Source organism: Anopheles funestus, chromosome 2RL, assembly GCF_943734845.2.
Source record: "Anopheles funestus chromosome 2RL, idAnoFuneDA-416_04, whole genome shotgun sequence".
NCBI lineage: Eukaryota > Metazoa > Arthropoda > Insecta > Diptera > Culicidae > Anopheles > Anopheles funestus.
Window position 1 is genome coordinate 67,640,186 of NC_064598.1, and position 21,176 is coordinate 67,661,361.

At 38.3% G+C, this 21,176-nt stretch overlaps 1 protein-coding gene across 1 annotated transcript; it reads right to left on the minus strand.

Moving 5' to 3' along the window:
• Window positions 1–2: 2 nt before the first annotated feature.
• On the minus strand, window positions 3–21,130 carry LOC125761989 (ribitol 5-phosphate transferase FKRP). Its single transcript, XM_049423631.1, has 3 exons — window positions 19,466–21,130; window positions 12,727–12,843; window positions 3–1,777 (listed from the first exon to the last, which is right to left on the minus strand). The coding sequence occupies exons 1-3, from the start codon at window positions 20,429–20,431 to the stop codon at window positions 920–922; spliced, it is 1,941 nt and encodes a 646-aa protein (XP_049279588.1). The 5' UTR covers window positions 20,432–21,130; the 3' UTR covers window positions 3–919.
• Window positions 21,131–21,176: the final 46 nt, after the last annotated feature.

Here is a 21,176-nt window from a genome sequence, read left to right on the forward strand (position 1 = left end):
GTTAATGTTAGCACCATGTTTGTTAAAATAGAAGCTTTTTTCAAGGAAACTGTCCTAAGCAAACCACGTAAGTAGAAAAAAGTTCAATTATGATGCAATTCATTTATGACAGGTTGTTAGGAATTGTAAACGTAATACTAACATCACACGTGTTGTTTTAGTAATATCAACTATTTGTTAAATTTGTAGTTTTCTGGGTTTGTGTTGTTCTTGGTTTGTTTTGTTTTTGCATCATTAAATTCCATAAAATTGTATTACATTGTAATTTTTTATTACATTGTAATTTTGCTTACTGTTTTTTTTTCACAATTTATTATACTAATTGACAAAAATGGATTCTGCATTGTTTTACGTTTGTTTATTTTAGCTTCTAATCTGTTGACAGATTTCTATTGCACACGGATATTGTAGCTGGTTTTGTATTATTATTTTGTATTTCATATTGAGTTTTTCTGTGTTTGTTGATTGTTTGACATTTACAGATCTTTAAAGTAGGGTTGGTTTGTTTTGTTATTGTTTTAATTTGATATATAATCTGGTTTGCTGCTTACATTAGTTTATCACATTCGCTCTACGGTATTAGAATTTTACCCTTTTTCTAAACATTTCAAAAAGCGCACCTTCAAACGAAAAAAAAGTTCTATAAATTCCAATTGCAAAAATCAGTTTATTATTGCTTTATAATTTATGTTAAGCGTAAGGAGGAGGAAATTAAAATAAGCCCGATATAAACGTGAATAAATTTGCTTTTGTTTAATTTAGCACGGATTTTTGGTGTCTTCCTTGAGATGCACTAACAGTTGCGAATTAATATTTACAATGTTTATGTTTTGTTTTGTGTTTTTTTTTCTTCACTTTTACTACATTTCAATTACCATTCTTGAACCTAGCGCTACCTATATTTGTTCTCCTTCATGTTCTACTTTACCTTCTTCACCTCGAGATACTCTATCACATTGTTCGGACACATGATGGGTTTACCGAGAAACAGCACAGTCGACATTGGGTGTAGGAATTCAACCGAAAACTTGCGCGCCTTCCAACCGTAAAAACCGCTCGGTCGTACCAACTCGCCACTGGACAGATCGAACGGAAGCAGATTAACGGCGATCGTGTTCACCTTGGAGAACTGCACCCGGAAATAGTGTCCATCCGTTGCTTTGAGCCAGTGGAAGCCAGCTTCATCGGTGTATGGGCGCGTTTGTGCTTTGCGTAATGCAACCGAACGCTGCACATCGTCCCCATTGAAGCTGAGATCGATTTCGTACGCATCGGGTGACAGTCCTTTGAGCTCGATCGCATCACGCAGAGCACGATTATCGAGCCAATACCGAATGCCCACGTTTTCGAACTCATCCACCACATGGCGGAAGACGGCCTTTAGCTTCTCCATGCAGCAGGGTGGTGTGTTCCGGCCAAGGTACCGATAGAACGGTCGCCCATTGTGCACCTGTCCGATGCAGCTACGCGTTTGCTTCTCGCAACCGTAGAACGTGATCTCCGTCAGCAGCGAGATGGTTTGATTGTTGTGTTCGTAGCTCTTGACATACTTGCGCCGGGCACTGGCGGCAGCGGCCGAGGAACCGTACGGAGCTGCTCCTGCACCCCGGCCAAGCGTCTTATCGTACAGATAGTTTTTGCGGATCACTTTCTTCACCTGCAGACGACGGTACAGTGCCTTAAACTGTTCCTTGCGCTGGTTGCGTCGTTTCGTCTTCGTGTGATAAGAGGTGAACAGCTTGCGGCCATCCTGAAATGCTCCATTCAGTAGTACTTTCTGTGTGAAAGAAGGAGAAGAAAAAAAAATCATGAAAAGAGAACAGAACGAGCAAACGATTAGATCGGCTCGGTTTGTACAAAAAGTGAGCTTTTGTTTGCGGGGTTTCCACTTCCCATGATCCGTACCAGGGAAAACAATCTCATTTCCATTTCTTCCGGAAGCAAAAGCAAAGACAAACGTGTGGAAGATAACGAACGACGAAAAAAAAAGCCAACATCCAACACGGTGGAATGGATTTTTGTGGTTTGTTTGTCGAGCGAAGTGGATCAATCGATTGGATTCAAGTTACGTCTTGCCGGATACACTGCACTGCTTGGCGTCGTCTTGGTCTGAAACGCTTTCCCCAGTCTTCCACACGTGGTTAGCTGGTGGAAAATCGATTCAGTGCTGCAATTTTCGTGCTTCTCGAAAAGAATAGGATTTTTTTTTGGTTCCCTCCACAGAGAAACGAGAAAACAACAATTTGGAGAATGAAAATGAACGACCGAGCTTTTTCGGTAGTATAAGAACGGTTCCGAAATCGAAGGTAAGAATGCAAATTTCCTTCACCGGTGCAAACGTATTTCCCTTTACCTTCCTCCCCGCCGGAAGGTAAAGGGAAATAGGTTTCGATTTCCTAGCAAGAAATGGCACACACACACACATGCGAACACAGTTTGATCGGGTTGCGTGCTATCGTTTCGCTATCTTGTGGCCTTAATCTAGATATTGGAAGGTGCTTATCGCATGTTTTATGTTTGTTTCGGGCGGTGAATGTGTTACGTTATTTGTGTTGGGCGGATGTAAATTTTTTCGTAAAAAATTATCGCAACTAGTTTTAGCTTAAATTATGAAGTTGAAGAAAGGTAAAATTAAGACATTGAATGAGCAATTTGTTGAATTTCGTATTTGGTCTGATAAATGAAGGCATTAGGCAATATTTGATATAATCTAATTTCATGAAAATTTTCTTCACAGTTAAAATTATTGGGGTATCGCAAATTCTTTGTCCTGGCGAAGAGAGGAAAATATGACATCGAGTTGTTGAATATGTTAGAGTCAATGATAGCCATCTAACCACGACCACTAAGTGCTTTTATCGCCTGATGAGTAAATATGAGCTATCGGCGGATAGCTGACCATTTATTTTAGCTATTTTTGGTTAAAATTCAGTACCGACAACAAATACTGTCAATGATCTTTCAACAGCTTCAGGAAAATAACTTCACTCAAAACAACTGTCTCAATGAACGAAGGTGGATCATCCACAAAGCAAGTGGCGACGGAGAGCTCCGAGGTGGGCCTCAAAATTTAGCAAAACCCTAAGGATTTAATTTGTAAATTTCCTGCAGTGGATGTAGTTATCGGCCATCGCTAAAGGCCTTCGAGGAGCTTGATCTGCCATTAGCAATGGAAGAAGCTGCGAGTGTTTCTGTATAGTCTCGCTTCCTCACATATGCATCTGAGATATAAACATCGCTTCAGAATCGCTTCTTGAAATTTTGAGGACAAGGAAGAAGTAATGATAAGTTAAGAAGTCTAAACGTTTTGAATGCACAAATTGACAGGTGAATACTGGAGATGATGAGTGGGCAGGATAAGTAATTAGTAAGCGGGACTTGATCGGCAGTGGTAGTTTGATTTTAAGGTGGAAACCGATGCTTCCCTTTGTTATGGTCGAATTACCTTTCGACATTTCGTTTAAGTAGAATGTTTGAAGCACTAAAACGAATCGCTCAATACTAGTCCCGGAACACCATTCCCAGTAAGAAAATATGAAGGATTTTTTCTTTAAGCATCGCTTAAATCGAAGTTCCTTAGCGGTATAATTTCAGTAATTATACAGCGCAGCTTAACAGAATTTAGATTCTCTTATACGGCGATATTTAGAGCCAAGTGTCATGCTAAAAGAGCGCTACTTAAGCGCTGTTTAAGCAGAAAGTAGAATTGGAGAAAAAAAAAGTTTATTTCTTCTTTTTCCCTCTCCTCTCTCTAATGTCTCTTCTCTCTTTTTCTTTGATGAATCTGCTCTCTTCATATCAATTATGACTAACTGCGCCTTATCTCTTCATTTCAGTATTATACTTTGAGAGACTAACAGATTTACACTATTGGAGGCTATCGAGAATTGAATTCTGTCTATCTAATCCAAATGTTAAACTCTAGATGGTCTAACGGTATGAGCTATTAAACTATGATGGTAGACCTTTGCTAAAGGACCAATAAGTGAAATGAACGGCTAGTTCAATCTGTTGATTGCTATTAGCTAGAACTCCAAGTATAACACAAGCTTAAAGGCGCTAACGGGATGCTCCGCAGTAGCGCACTAGCAACTGGATGTCGTTGGGTAGAACTCAAAGTATAACACAAGCTTAAAGGCGCTAACGGGATGCTCTGCAGTAGAGCACTAGCAACTGGATGTCGTTGGGTAGAACTCAAAGTATAACACAAGCTTTCAGACGCTAGAGTTAGAATCGGAGGAGAAGTTTTAGAGTGGGTAAGCTTGTATTCTGCTCGGAGGAGGTATTTTAGAGACAATAAACCGCTGTTTCACCACTAAAGCTGATTTTTTCTTACTGGGTTGTCCATACGACCATATATCAAGTTTGTCGGAAAGATAGTTACGTCATGACCACGAGCACAATTTTGGACGGCCCAAAAAGAAAAAAAATTGTCCCTTGTTTTAATGCATCATTGCATAATAGACTATCGTGCTTTGTCGAATATAGTACGCAATTCTTATAGAAATAGATTCCGTTCAAATAAATTTGATTAAAAAACAATTCAAGTAAGCAATTTGGAAAGAGTGGAACTAATGGAAGATTAATCCTACTGCTCAGAGTTTACATCAACAGGAAAGATCAGAAGGCGAACGATCGCGCAAGTCTGCCATTAGGTCCCTAATGTTTAAGTTAGCATAACGAAGGAAATCTTTGAGAAATCGTTCAAGAAAGCGAAAATTTTAAACGCTTCGGATGCGACAGAAGATGATGATCTTTTCGATTATAACAATTCAGGCCTCGAACATGCAGCCAACGTGAAAATTGATGAGCCAGACAAGAAAGGTGAACAATTTCATGTCTGTTATAATTACTTAACTACCTGTATTTATGTTTTGTAAATAATTTTATGTTTGTAAATAATTTTAATTAGATATATAAATCACTTTATTTCAATATTAACAAGAGCAATGTAGTTTACTACATCAATGCAAAATGTTTTATCATTATTATTTTAATTGAGTTTATTGAATTGCAAAAATGTAAAAATATAGAAATATTTTGATTTTTTTTAATTATCATTTGATTTCATTTCATATGATTTTGAAATTTAAACATATTTTTTACTGTTTAAATAGAAAGGATTATAAATTTTCTCTCTATTGCCAAGCACTAAAGTTACTCGATATTTTTTTTTTTTTTTGCTCGGTTAGAACGGCCTGGCCGTATCAAGACTTATTTTACCACGTAGCAGGATAGTCAGTCCATGCTACGGGGAGACGGTCCGGATGGGATTTGAACCCGGTCCCTGCCGTGTGGACGGGCGCCGTTTTTCGCATGCACCACATCCTGCACCACCGCCCGTACTCGATATTTTTGATTGATAAAGTAATTTTTGATTGATAAAGCAATTTAAACTAATGTTGTTTAATTTATTTTAATCCCCAATTACGTTTAGAAAGGGCTCCACAATTGTAGTCAATTTATTCACCATTTGTTATAAAAGACTGTATTAAAAAGTTTCTATTTAAAGAATCATGACTACATAGGCCCCACTCAATCAATCACAAACCGTGTCTTCCCTCTGCTTTATAAACCAAATGAGACCGTCGTAGCGATACACCATCCCGAAAATATAAAACCACGGGATGGAAAATTGTTCCACATTTGCATGCGATGTGAAGAAGCAAGAGCGTCAAAAGCGCTTTTCTTATATGCTTATGCCCATAAGGCACTGTATTCGTCGTTTCGCGTACGAATGTGAAGTGCCTTGAAATTGAATTGCAAATATGCCGCCGTCCTCGCCCCATTCCACCCCCCCCCCCCCCCCCCTTCCACATGCCGGTCATCATTCATGGCATTGACGTCGCCACGGTTCACAGTCGTATCAAACATCTTCGCTCTGCAAATGAGCGCCAAATGGAACATCTTCTACACACGATATGCTTTCAGAAATGTAGAAAAGCGCACACGACGGTGCGGTTCATACATACAAAGCGATCGTTAGGCGAAAATTAAATTCAACCAACAATGGTTTTGCTTCGTTATCAACACCGTGCAAGAGACGGGGGTGACGGTAGCATAATCATCATTGGGCACATTGATTCGCATTTTTGGAGGGGGAATGGGGCTACCGTGCTATTGTTAATTGTAGTCCTTCGCGATGGCAGTAGGCGAAGTTTTTGAAGACGGTTTTGAAACTGTACACGACTGCTATATGATTTGGCTAGCAAAATAGGACTGCTATGATTCTTTTGCTTCATAAAACATTTACAGTAAGGTACGCAAAAAAAAGAAAATTTATATTGAAAATTTAAATCATTCAGAAGGACATGCTTTTTTTTGAAAAATATACCAACTGCTTTTACGGATAATTGTTACCATAGGTAGGTATAAGTTTTAATAATCATTTGAAAATTTGTAAAACGCTATACACAATGTGTTTGTGTAGATGCTTTTCGATATCTGCTCAATTTGTTTAATGTTTATTTTATGTTTTATATTTGGGTAATTAACAATTTCATGTATACTGCAGTGCTTTTTAAAAATAACTGTTATTTTATATAAATTATAAGAATTATATCTATCAACTAGATTTACTTGTTGGTCCGTGTTTGATAGTTTATGAAGACAACAGGCAAAATTGCATATCAAAGCATAAAATATGTGGCTCAGTATCATCTGGTAGGGAACGAAGGTATCACCAGAAGGTAAACATACAATATTGTTCAATTTTGCTTTCTTTTCTTTCAATTATGATGAAATTATTTAAACAATGAGGAAACTCTCAACAGGCCTTTATCTTTAAAAATTATTGTATATATTAATGTTATTTAAATTGTCAAAAAGTTTTCATCTGGAGAGCGCGATCTACTTGAGTCATGAGCCAACAAAAACACGTAATAAATATGAAAAACAATTCTTGTTACATAGAAAGAAAAAAAAAACAATTCCACAAATACAATTATTGATGATTAGTTTTATTTGTATAAAATGAAAATGTTCATGAATATGTTTCATACTTTCAAAATTAATTCTCTCGATTCTGCTTCGCTTGGCTCGCTCTTTGTTTTTCTCTCTAACTAACTGTAGATTGCTTTTCTTTTCTCCATTGTTTCTAATGCTGTAGGACCTTTTCTCAAGTAGTTAGGCCTTGATGAAAAAGCCGGTATAAAGCTGATGAGCAAGAAAAAAAAAACAAAAAGGCGGAAACATCCTGATTCCCTGCTGACCCAGAAATGAAGGAAAGGAAATTAACGAAGAATAAATAGCAATGGGACAGAGCAAAAGAAAACAAAACCAAAAAAAAACCGGAAGGGTAAGGAAGTGGTGGTTAGGGACACAAATTAGAAAAGCATGTGAACTTGCCCACCGTACGTTAGCCGCGGCGCAATGAATGCTGACTGAACGTCCTTCCATTCCGTCCTGTCCGGAACCGGGGGTACGGGTGGTCCGGTTTTTCATTAGCTATTGTTTTGGGGATGAAAACTGTTTGCTTTTGGGATTGTTTTTTATTTGTCTTTGCTTTTTCTTTTTCTTTTCTTTCCATTCAAGCGAACCGATTTTTCCATTATCTTTTGGTCTATCTGTGACGGGACAGTTCATTTTGAGCTGGGCTCTGTGATGTACGTTTGAGCTTTTACCTACATATAAGGACATGAAGCCGCTGGAAAGCGAGGGAAAACGACAGCAAGCGGGCAAACCGTAAAGATGGAAAAGCTGTTTCTCTCTGGTGAGTGTTTTGCAGACATCATCCTCCCCTCTTTTCCCCCTACACGCCAGTGTGTTGAGTTTAGGTTTAGCGCGCAAATGGAAAAGCTGCCGGCATGTTGTTGCTTTCTTGCTTTGTTATTCAACTTCTTCACTTTTGGGAAGGGAAGAAGGAGAAGAGCAGCATTTCGGCAAGGTCATTCCACTACCGTTTGGGGAGTAGCGTGGCTGACATCGTAAAACTCAAATATTTATCTTCATAATACCGGGTAACTTGGAGTTCCATTTTTTTCTCTCTTTTGGCATTATCCACCAAAAAAAAAGCCGTGGAAGACTTTTAGCGGAAGCGACTTCAAGATGGGGTACATTGGTACCGTGTTTATCCTTCAATTGAAGGAAAACTCCACCATGGCAAAGGATTCCCGGAGCTGGGGGTTTTTGCTTAAAGTTAGTGGCAAGTTGTGGGTCGTCAAGCGATAAAGTTTAAGATACGTGTGCACTTCAGCTCCGGGCGTCAAGATGGCTGAATGGATGGCCATGACAAGATGGTGGATGGTGGGTGACGGAGAAGCAAAATTGGTGCCACTTGACTCTTGATGCTTTCTCATCGTCACCGTTAGCAGCGTCTTGTGACACGCGATAGTCTTCTACCACTAACAATCATTCTCATCCTCATCCTCATCATCCTCATCATCATCGTCGGGTGAGGGAAGTTATCCGATTTGGTTTCGTTATTATCCTTTCCTTCCAAGCAGTCGTTATCAGGCCAAACCACGGGGACACCATGCGTGAAGTTACGCGTGCAGGAAATGAGGTTTTACCTGAAGCCTTTTAAAATTAGCTCCCTGGCTGTGCGGCGAAAGGTGGGTGAAAGTGGTCATGACACAGCGCACCCGTCAACCACAGTGCGTTTGTGCGTTGGATATGAGCGTTAGCATGTATTACGTCACGGGTTTGGTGCCGGTTGATGTTTCCGGTTGAGAAGATGCTTACAGTGAAATCCATTTACTTGAGGCTAATTTTCGTTCAATTTGTGAAGAAATATTCTGCGCTCGGAGCGGAAATATGAGAGTGTTTCCCGAAATGGCCACGAAGTGGATTTATGTTGATGGGGCTGAAGAATACGATTGAAGGTAAAATATTGGTATCGAGCACTTATAAAGGAAGGGTTTATTTTGGGTGGTAAATTAGGTCGAAGAGGGGTGGCTTAAATTGAATTTTTAAGGTTTTATTGGAAACGTTTAAAATTGATTTATTTACAGATCCTTCGCTGATGTTGGCTAATATTAAATGTTTGAAAGTTGACACTGATTCTTTAAACTTGACTTTAGATTTAAGAGGATTAAAATGTGATTAAATTATGGTTCTTTAATAAGCTTTTTTATAATTAATTATACTTTTTTGTAAACTGTTCAACTTTTTTTTTATTCTGGTCTCGCAATGTACTGATCGACAACATTTACAGTATGGACTCCATCTCACAAAGAATTAACAAGGAAATTAAGAAAAAAATTTACCGACTTAATCTGAAAGATAGTAAACAGTAAACAAATATGTAAAGTAAACAAAACTAAATATGATGCAAACTACATATGCCAGAGATATACAAATAATAAAAAATGGGAGTTTTCATAAACATAAAAAATGGACACATGAATATAAAAATAAAATAAAAGTAATAAATCCCTTTCATATTTGACCAATTGGAGCAACAACAAAAAAAACAAACAGAATAAACAACAAAACAAAAACAAAAAACAAAAAAAAACAAATAAACGACAAACCGAAAGCTAAATAATGAAAGGCGATACGCTCAAAAACATTTGCGTGTAAAAGTGTAAAAAAACAACAAAAACTATATAACCCTTCATAAGCAGAAGAAAAAAAAAGATGTTGATTAAAGTTGTATTGCAATGTTTTTTTTCTTATCAATTTTGTGCAAGTATTTAGTATTTTTTTCATACTTTCTAAAACGTTTGAAAGACCTATAAACTTTATTTTCAAACGGCATGGAATAATAATAAGCCTCATTTTACCTAAGCAGCTGTATACGGCCATATCAGCCCCCCAAATGCATCTTACGTTCCCTAAAAGAATTGAGAACCCATTTCAAAATTTTAATCTTAAAACGAGCCCCTTGTCGAAGGGTCGGGGTGAAAATGAACTCGCACCATGTTTTTGTTTCCTTTTTCTTGTTTTGGCTCTGTCCCGTATTTCGTTTGATAATTTACCCTTGAAAAGAAATCCCAGACCGATGAACACCAATATCCATCGTATCCATCGACCAAATCGAATAGTCCGTTGCAATCGGAATGAAAACTACCATTAAGGGGCCATTTAAACCCTGGAAGCTTTAACATTTGAAGGTAACTTTTAAGTGAAACTATAGAAGAGAAAAAAAGTGTAATCACGCCATCGAACAAGGAATGTTAGGTTAAAAAAATCGAAGCAAACGGAAGAAACGAATGAAAAGAATGTCTTAAAAAAAGAATCTTCAAGGCAGCGATTTTTATCCTATCAACTCTTTTCCAACTAGGTGATAAAAAAAGGCAAACATGAAAGGGGAAACCATAAAAAATGGTTGATAAAAATAGGATATAAGCGGAACGCATGGTTTCTAACATTTAGTGATATATTGGTTTAATTTCGAGCACGGCTTCCCAGGGGACGGCTTAACCCCAATTGGAAGAGAACCAACAAAAAAGCCAGCAAAACCCACGGTTCTTAAACGATCGTCAGCCGGAATTCACCTGAAACGGTGCTTACCACTTTTAAATTCATCATGTCAGGACCGAATTCTGTTCGGTTAGAATGTTGGAAAGCAAGCAGGGTGTTCTTTCGTTCGAGATGGGAGGACAAAACAAAAACGCATGAATCCTTCGGATTCTTCACATGAGAGGAAAATTGGAACGGTGAATATTCCGTGCGGAAGTAGTACTGGCAAAATGTACTACCATGGCCACCGTTATACAAAAGCGCGTTGCGTACCAGCGGTTGTGCGCGCGTTGTGGGAAGTGAATTTTTATAGGCAGCAACAATGAAGGTGGGCAAAGTGTGGTGTGGTCGGAAGGTTTGGTGGCGATGGTGGACAGAAAAGATGAAGTGTTCATATAACCATTTGCCAACGGGGTCGACATTTTGCTCGGTGCTTTTGAATAGAGACAGAATGGTGAACAACCACCGCAGTCGGGCGCAGTCGGGAATTGGGTTTTTTTGGGGTAAGCCTTTTTATTTGTTTGGTCGGCAAAATTTTTGGTCCCCCTTTTTGCCAGCGCCTAGTGAAGCTCAGTTTCGGGCATTGGGTTCACTTCAGCAAGGCAGATTGTGATAAATGTGGCTGACTGTCGTACGGTTTTGAGTGTAGGCACTATGGAAATGTTGTTGGAAATGTTTATGAGTGAAAATAGAACAGAAAGGAATGTTCAATATTTAATTGAAAAATTTTTGTTTAGTTTGTTAAAACAATTGAAATTGCATTCAAATTTGATGCTATTATGTATAAAATGTGTTATATTTTATGTTGTTTTTGATTACTTCTGAAATGTATTTAATTTAAAAATATCAAACACGATTTGTTCAACAATTTTGTGATTAAATAAGCGATTAAATCATAAATATAATCTAACTACTATATATCTAAACTGAACAATATCAACCAAACTGCATAAGTGTGAAAAAATAGGTTTTGCTTGTTTTTTTCAGGTAGAAATTTGCTTGTTTTTTGCAATGTTTTATTTATGTTCATTAAACATTAAACAAATTTCTACCACTTTTTCATGTAGAAAAAATGATAAGAATGTTATAATATTTTTAACATGATTTGTAAAAATAATGCCAAATTCTGAATAAATGAAGAAAGCCAAATATAAAAATATGCAAGCCTGTAATTTAAGAACCATAATTTTGTGTTGAAATCAAACAACGGCAAGCAAACAAGTGAAAATGCAAAAATATCTTCTACTAAATTTGCATGAGAAGTTTATTGAGGAAGTATTAAAAAACGAAAGAACAAAAGAATAAATTGAAAAAAAAACAATTAAAAACAGTACAGGAAATAGAAATCCTTCTTTATGCCCATTGTGCCACACAGTGTGTTGGGGCAAACAGTTGGAACGCATTGAAGTAGAATGAACCAATGAATGGCAACCCATAGGACGAATCTAAATCGCTTAGAAAACAGCACCTTAAAAGAATCCACCCTCCTTTCCTTTTACTCCCATTCCCCCACTCAGCAGCAAAGGGCAAAAGGGCATTAAATCTACACCCAAAAAGGGCCGTAGCCGCGTGGTGCGTGGTGCTTAATCGGTTTCCGGGAGAGGGTGAACCGACGTTTAGGTGAAGTGAGCCAAACGGCCACCACCGAGAAAGCCAAGACAGCTGAGAAAAGCTTTTGTCGGCTGGTGGAGGAGGAGGAAGAGGAGGAAAGCCTCGTAACGTTTAATGATTTTACGCTTCGATGCCTAATGTGATGCGAGATGGTGTTGCGCCGTGTTTTCACTAACCGAACTGAGCCCGAGCCGAAGGTCTTCTACCGTGGCCTGAATTTTCCTTTCTGCTTTTCGTGGAACAAAAAAACGCACACACTCCACACCGATTCCCGAGCACTTATGGGCCTCTGAAATTGAATCCGGAAGATAGGCGTGCAAACACACAAAGGCGGTTGGCAAGAAATTTTTGTAAGAAAAAGGTATGAACCGAAGTATGATGTACGGTCAGAAGAAGTGTAACAGAAACAAAAAATGGGAACTCATCTCTGTGTAACCATATCCCGGAATTGCACTTCCGGAAAACAATGTCGTGCCACGTTTGGTGTTTGCTGCCGACCCGAAAAGAAAAGGGAAACGGACGAAACAATCACAAACGTGGCAACCAATTTCCCGATTCCCGTTGGTCCGTTCCGAAATGGCGGCAAGCAAATCGGCCGTTTTCCGTTGCATTATATTTTTTTTTGTTTCGCTTTGAATTTGTTCTTTTGCTGGGAACCGTTTAGTCAGTCATGGACGGAAGGGAACGGCAGTAAGTAACGCTTGTACGAACCTTGACGCCAGCCAGCTTTGCCTGAATGTAGAACACATCCGGGAAGGGGGACGCCAGTGCGTCGGGCATCTCCTTCAGCAGTTCCGTCTCCACCAGGATGGCGTGCTTCTGTTTGAACTATAAAGAGCAAAAGAAGAAAGCCCGTCAGGGTGAGAAAAAAAAGAAAAAAATACGATATTAAGTTTGCTTCGTCAGGAGGCAGGGAACAGAGAAAAAGGATGGGAACAAGCCAAAGGAAGCCGAAGGAAGCAGAAGAAAGCCAACAGCAAACTGACGGGAAGTCGTTTATGAATGACGGTGACGGAGAATCGTTCGCTGTTCGCGTTTTTCTTTTTTTGAAGATGAAGCAACTCTGCCTTGAAGCACCTGTCCTGTCGCATCCTGATTGCAGTGGCTTAAGGCTTGAACGAGGCCCTGGTTACGATGCCCCTAACAGCCTACAGGTTCAACAAAGTTCTCAATCTTGTGCCGTGAACGGAACGGGAACGGAATTTTATTGTGTTGAAAAAGAAAGTCAATATTGCAGTAACGATGCTGGGTGAATATGAAATGTATACAAAAATCATAATAATACCTTCGGAATCGGAAGTTGTTATGTGGCACTGGCGCTTTCGCGCCTGCAGTCTGGAGGCAGTTGATGAAGTCGTTTTCGAAAGTGGAACGGGTTTTTGCCCCTTCGGTTTAAAGTGATAGGGATCGGTTTAGGAGAGAACTTTATTTGCTAAGCGTGGCCAATATTTTACAGAAACGGGTGTTGAATTTATTAAAAAGTATGAAAATCTCAATTTTATTTACAAAATGTTTTACTGCCAATGTCGCTATTAACATATAGCTTTAATTTAGTGTAATGTAAAATGTAAAGCAATACAAGAAAAAATCAATTATAAATACAAGACACATTACATTTGCATTTATATTAAATCAATCAATTCCTCAAACATTATCATATCATCTTATGTAAACTTTTTTTTGCCGGTTACTGTTGTGTGATTCTATAATTTTTATTTGTTATTTTAAATATTTTACAGGGTTTTATAGTTCGTTTTTAAATGTTAACATAACTTTTAATTTTAGTCATGTAAGATTTCGATTCCGGCACAAAGCTTCCAACAGTAGTATTCAGTTTTTAATTATTGCCAGGTAACTAAAGCAGAAATAATTTCTTTCTTAATGTGTAGCTATACTATTTACTTAATAGCGTTGCATGTACCTAAAAGGTGTGAATATTCACATATAATGCGGCCACAATGAAGTTCCTTTTTTACGGAAATAAAATGTCTATCGTTTGTTGAGTTCAATCACCAATTTGATTGACTTTTAAAAAAATGAGCTGTAATAATCTGTCGAGCCGAAATTTGAAGACTATGGTCTCTGTCCGCAATTGGTTAGAGAAAGAAAAGCAATCTTGACAATGAGCTTGCTGTTGACACTTGGTTTAATCCGATGATGTCTCTGCACAAGACAGGCCACAAGACAGGCCATACTTTCGTTCGTTTCCCGATCGAATAAGTACGAATAGGTAAAACATACGACCGCATTATATTGAGCAATGTGATGGTTAAGCTTTACCCTTTCATGGGGTTCAAATACAAAAAAATTTAATGTATAGTATGCGTGTCTTTTAAAAGTTTCTAAAAGGTCTTAATTTTCCGAGAAGAACCTTTACCATCACAAATTACGTATTCACAGGCCTACAGTAATTTAATTCTAAGAACTTTCAGGGTATCCTTAAAAGCCGTAGCTTTTGTTTTGTTTTTTAAAACAACTTTAAGTTATGTAAATTTATTACTCTAATATTTACATTAATTCGGGTATGAAATCCACCCTATTTCGCCGAAGTATTTGAATTTTTTGTGTAAGATGTAGATGTATTCTTGTTAGCTTAATTTTTTTTGGGGTGAAGTATTTTTGTTAGCTCTAAATTATCTGTTAATTTGGAGCCTGTAAATGACAAAACGTAATTAAAATACTTTTAAATCGTTCACAAGAAAAATGCGAGAGCTTTGGTAGACACAGAGCATACTGTCTTGAATGATGTATGATGGGTAAGCCAATAGATAAAATTTAAATTGATTATAGTTATTGATGTTAAAGTGTGAAATAAATCATCATGGTTATAAAATGTCTCGTGTTTATGTAATTTTTTTTGTACAATTTTTTAAAACAATTTATAAGATTCTGAGTAAAGAAGGGAATTTAGAAAAAAATATAGCAACGTAACGTATACGAAGAGCTAAAGCTTAAACTATGCCCAGAAAGCCTGTCAGATAGATTTCTGTTCAAGTTAAGGCAAATGACACAATCACGAAAAGAGAACAATAGTTCACTGCACAATGCTGTCACATTTAACTGACACATTTTGTAATATTAATCTCTTTGTCTAACAAAAAAAAACAAGCAGAACATTTCCCATAAGAATTCAATTTCAAAATAGAATTCAAGCAGCCTTTTACATTGAGAACATTACCGTGGCTTCTATCAAGTGCCACATGAAGAGAGATTGTGGCATGATTAATATTTTCCCTGACAGCTTTGTTTCCATCTTTGTTCCACGAACTGTCCATCCTTGTTCGTGTGATTGTACGCGTATATAAAAAAAAAAGAAAGAAAGAAAAACCGTCAACCGTCAGGGCGGTTTCACCATCGCAGCGTGACAGCATTTCCAGTGCCGAAAAGAAAGAAATACTCCATCCGGCTGATACAATCGGAAAGAGGTATCTTTTAGACGTTTTTATTACGATTGGTCGTTACGGGTAGCAACAGCAAACTGCGCCACACTATAATGGGTTCCTTTCCCAATGACGAAGATAGTGTGCAACCAGTGCAGTGTGCGAATTCAACACAGAAAAGAATTTAAAAAAAAGTACCCCGAAGCAAGACAGACAAGCCACATTATTGCCGGTTAGGAAGGTATTTTTTCTGAATAATTTTTTTTCCTTGTTTGGCTTCTACTGTTCTGAAATATCAAAAGTGGCAGCATCAACCGTATGCCTCAATTTGTCGCATCGAAGCGCCAGGGCCGATGCAACGAGCAGCTTGTCGAAAAATGTGCTGCCCGGATTGACGGTAAGCACAAGCGATATGGCGTCTGATATGGAGTGGCTACGGGATGACCGAAACTGGATGCTGGTGCAAAACCCTCGATTGCAATCAAGTGTGCCGTGTTGCGAAGTGTGCTGGAAGAAAGGGGTCGGATAGGATGCTTTGATAGGAAAAATGAAACTATCGTTTCTTGGTATCCCGATGGCCTTTTGACCTTATTTTTGAACAGTTTTACTCGTTGCAGATGAATCGTTTCGTGTGCAAGTAGCACAAACACTTCGTTCGTGGTAACTCGGGGGTTTTTTTAAAAAGGTAAATTGAGATGAGAAAAATGGTCGAATGATTTTAATTTTAATTATTGGGACTAACATAAGAAATGAAAATGGAGAAATATTTTTAAAGAAACATAGAATAAACAGATTTATTGAGGCATAAATGGTACATAAATAAATGATATTTATTAAAAACAACCTATAGTGCACATGTTTCATATTTTGTACAAATATAGTTTATCAAAAAAAAAAAAAATAATAATTGACTAATTTTAGAAACATGAAAAAGTGAACTAATTAATAAATATACCTAAATACTGGCTAAGGCAATTCAACAGTTAGAACCAGAATTTAATTTCAACATATTTTAAATACAAAATGGAAACACAAAATGGAAAAGAAAATTGAATAACATGAGCTCCGGTATTGATTTCCATTTCCCAAATAAAAAACCCGCTAGTATATCGTTAATCTGGTTCAGTTTGTTCTCTGCCAGCTTAAACTGTACGTATAATCTCACCTACTCACGTAACACACCTTCAGAAAATTTATGCGTAAGTGGAAAATTAAATAAAAAAAATAGATTTACGCTACGCATCGTTTTTGGGGAGGAAATTAATTTGGAATATTATCATCATCTCATAATTTTAGTCTGCCGGCATACGTTCGCAATGGTGTAGCGTTTCTCCACGCGTGGCTTATCTTTTCATCGAACTAAACCAATGAACATGCTGTCCATTGCAGGCATATTTTAAAAGCACACTTTCCTTCGTTCCCGTCCATACATTCGCACATCATTATTGGGTATGTGGGCTACCAGGTTTTTGGCCCGGAAGTGCATACGGTAGGTGGTGGCATACCGTGTTAAATTTATGACGCAATAATAATATATATATATTGCACCATGGAAATATTCATGGTGACAAACATACAGCAGGGAAGAAGGAGGAGGAAGGGTAGAGAGTGTTTTGTACCCTTTCTTGTGGTCCAACTAACAACAAGAGCTAAAAATGGAGTCCACAAATGGAAAATGGAAATTGGACGATGCTGTTTGGTATGCAAAACCGGTCGGTAATGATTTCGCCGGTCGTTGAATCGTGCAGAAAGAAGTATGAATTGGTTTGGTGGTGTTTTTGTTTTATAAGGAAATAATTTTAATTTTATTTATTTAATTAATTTATTTATAATTAATTATTACGGCTTCGGCCGTGAAATAATTTTAATATTGTAATAATTTAGAGTTCAGAAAAAACAAAATATTCTAGATTATTTGTTTCAGCCTAACTGCACACATCTAATTCCTGACTTCCATTTTAATTTCTTATTATTTCAGCCAAATATTCAGTAAAAGCTGTAGTTTTAATTTAAGATGGTATCGACTGCGTTAAAGAGGGTTTTATGTTTTTTTGAAAAATTATCCATCAAATACATTTTTTCAGTTGTGATTTCCTGTATGACCAGGCTGGAAATTCCATGCTCTTGAATAAATATTCAACAAAGGGCAAAAAAACAAACTGACAATAGGTTATTATTAAAATATTTAATAAATATGACCGATAATGTTTCATTTTAACACTAGAACTACCGGACCAGTCATTTTGACTGGAACGCTTCCTTTTCATTACATTATTTTTTGGGGTTAAACAATCCTAGGGTAGTTGAAACATGAGTTTTACTTATACATATATGCTTACGATCTCAAATTAACAATAAAATATACTCCAACTCTTCCTAATTGTTTAAAAATTAACAATGAACGAAAAACGCTTAAAACGCTTGGTAGTTCTAGTGTTAAAGCTACATATTTCATTTAAAGAGCTTGTCACAATTTCGTTTTGAGCATCTGTAAAGCAACAATGGTTTGCTGACGATTAATGATTGTATCGCTGATAGCAAAAATGAATAGGCAAGCAAAATCGTGTCCCATTCGGAATGGATTTTATGGAGAAGTAAAGCAATAAAATAGTTTTGAACGCTAACTTTGGGTCTAAAAAACAATGCTTCTACATGCTTCTTCTTTAAGTTCTGATGGAAAACTTTTGTCGTTTTTGACCTGTTCTTGATTTATAACTGTTTGGATGAATTAAACGGATCGACGTATCATACTGGATACGTCCAAAGCAGAATATTATGAAGAAGCATGCAACAGTCATGAATTTAACATGGTTTTAGGTTATGTGTTACTAACCTTAAAATAGAAGTGAGCAATTCCAGTTGAAAAGCACAATATGCAGGTCAAACGAACATCTTAATGCTCTATTATGACCTTCTTTCATTGATATTTTCGAAACCTTTATAAATTTAATCCCCTACACGCTCATGCACATCTGTCTAAGATGATGACCTCCTTCTCACTTTCTTGGCTTCACGATCTCTAAGGTCATACCGGCCATTCCTGGCTTAGTAGGCTTATTTTTACCACGTAGCCGGATAGTCAGTCCTTGCTACTGGGGGAATGATCAAGAAGGGATTTGATACCCGCTCCAGCGCGGTTTTACGATCTTACAACATACATTTACATATTTTTTTATTTATGTACAATTAATGTTGGTTTTAGCTTTACAAGAACACAGCTTGTACTAATAAACTGTTAACAAATGTTAGCAACTTATTAGCTCGTAGGTAGTAAACTACTCGTAGGAAAATCACTCATACGTAGAACATTATATTTCAATAAAAAAAAAATATTATTCCCAGTTGAATTTACAATTCATGCCATTGCATTAGGCTACAGTCATCATTCAGCCAAAAATTACTTTAAGATTCGTAAGAACATTTTAAAGTAAAATGTTTAACGCTGAATCTTGAATGATGAAACCTGAAGCTCAGTATAAGAGCTACTAGCCTTTAGGGCTGTTGTGGGAATATTAAGCAACGATTGCCCGATGAAATGGGACTGTTCAGGTTGGGTGGAAAGTCAGAACCTCAGAATTAGTTTCGTAAGACATCGAATAATCGTTGGTTAGTACCATAATCCTATGCCAAACGGAGCCAATGTGTGTGTACCTTTCTCGAACGAACACAATACTTACGAGCGATGGGATCGACCACATGATTGTATGGTTCGCCATGATTGCGTGTTATAAATCAAATTAAGTGAGCCATGAAATGGGGACTAACCAGCACTGTTTTGTGTGCTTAACGCTATTAAGGACAATGGGTGGAAATAAAAAATACAATATTCTCTTACTGCAAAGCAAACATGCACGGGCAGGAAGTGACTTTTGTGTTTCTAGAGATTTCCATGGCAATTAGTAATAACGATAGGGTAGGTAAATTGGGATAAAAAACGTTTAAAAACGCTGAGGAAAATTTGTAAAAAAACTAAGCTTCGTTAAAGCTTCAAACAGTCGAAATAAAAGTGAAGATCAACGTCATTAACACATAACGATCCTCTGTACGCGATCACCAACAATTCTACTTACCATATCGCAGCGTTCCGTTTCATTCCCGGTCACGTACTCCAGCGTCCAGTTGGGCAGATCCAGCTGCATCTGCACACAGTTAGCTGCACCCTTCGCATTTGACCCGAACGGTACAGCAACGATGCGCCGTTCCGGTTTCCGGTTCGGATCGAACGATCCACCACCGTGTCCGTTCTGCTTCAGCAACAAATGTTGATGCTGCTGCAGCAAAAGCTCACTACCGGACGGTGTGTCAATTTCGCGCAACATACGCGAAAGTAAACCGCGCCCCGTAAGACGCACACTGTCCGGCATAAAGAGGACGTAGCGCGTAGTGACATGAAGCACCGGAAATGTATCCTTTAGCGTTTTTGTGACATCGTACGCCAGGTGAAAGAACCGCACATTGCTACCCTCGGTAAACCAGGCCGGTACGGTGGATCGCGACCCGGAACTTTGATTACCCGCACCGACCGATTGTGGTGGATTGAAGATATCGAGCGGTGGATAGGGTAATTCCGGTGCGATCACGAACACGCTCACACCGGGTATGAGTGCCGTCACGCTACCGATCGACTGCAGCAGATCGTTATCGAAGTCGTAAAAGTCCCGAAACACGAACGTGATACTTTTCCGCAGGAAGCCATTAGTATGCTGCACACGTTCCTTAGCGTTCGGGCGTCCCTCGGCATCCTCCGTCAGGGTTGGTTTGAGCCGCATACGATTCAGCGTAGCACCACCTGGATCACCCACCCGGTACGAGCTTTCGTAGCTTACGAGCGGGATTGAGTCGGGTGCCGCACCGAGCTGTCTCGGAAGGCCCGGTCCCCGAACACCGTCGCCACCGGTAAGCGTTTCTGCCAGGTAGTGGCCACTGGTAAGGAAGTACTTCCACGAATAGTAGAACACGATCAGGTTGAAGCAGATCATGAAGAAAATGAACAGCTTCCCGTACTTCATGCGCATCTTCATGGCCTTCGTTTGCATCAGTCCACCGAGCTTGTGTGCGATGGGAAAGGATGTGTGCCGAGGCGCTGCTGTTTTTGTTCCACTCAATTTTCCACTAGCCACTAGCAGGGATCAGGGAGTAGTGCATAAAGGAAAGTAAGCATCCCGATGCTCATAAAAACATGATTAGCAATCCCATCAGCTTCGATCCCTTTGGGGCCATTTTTGGGTCGCTTCGCTCGGTTGCCTTTATCCTACGGTTGGTTTGCTTCCGTCCTCTCATCACACTTCATCGGCAGGGACATACAAAATCACATCACACACACACATACACGTACAATTACACTTCCAGTGGGAAATTGGAGAGCTTTTTTTGTTGGTTTGGTTTTGGTGGTCCTCAATTCAACCCGACCTTTGGTTTACTTTCACCTACAGATTGCATACCAGAGGATTTGTTGTTTGTTTTCGGATAGGGTGATTCACATGGTAATCGAATTATTGCCATCCACGGTATCTTCTCCACTGCTACTGTTGTGTTCCGACCGAGAACAAAAGAATGAATGGAATGAAAACCTTTGGACAGAAGTGAAATAGAAAGCAAGCAAAAGCAAATGGTGAGGAAAATTAAGAGTTGATTGGGCTGAAAAGGGATGTCTGTTTTCTTAGTGGTAGGAATATTTGGCAAGTGTCCTCAACACGCTTGATGTATGTAGAAATTTCATACACAGTAATCTTATTGGAGCTCGTATAAATATTGAAAGAAAGTAAAGTAAGTATTAATAAA

Excerpts from the sequence above, each read along its gene's own strand:
- LOC125761989 (XM_049423631.1), bottom strand. The coding sequence starts at position 20,431 with ATGCAAACGAAGGCCATGAAGATGCGCATGAAGTACGGGAAGCTGTTC. Across the intron at positions 12,844-19,465 it reads AAACGGAACGCTGCGATATG|TTCAAACAGAAGCACGCCAT; the intron begins GTAAGTAGAATT and ends TGCTCTTTATAG. Across the intron at positions 1,778-12,726 it reads CAAAGCTGGCTGGCGTCAAG|AAAGTACTACTGAATGGAGC; the intron begins GTTCGTACAAGC and ends TCTTTCACACAG.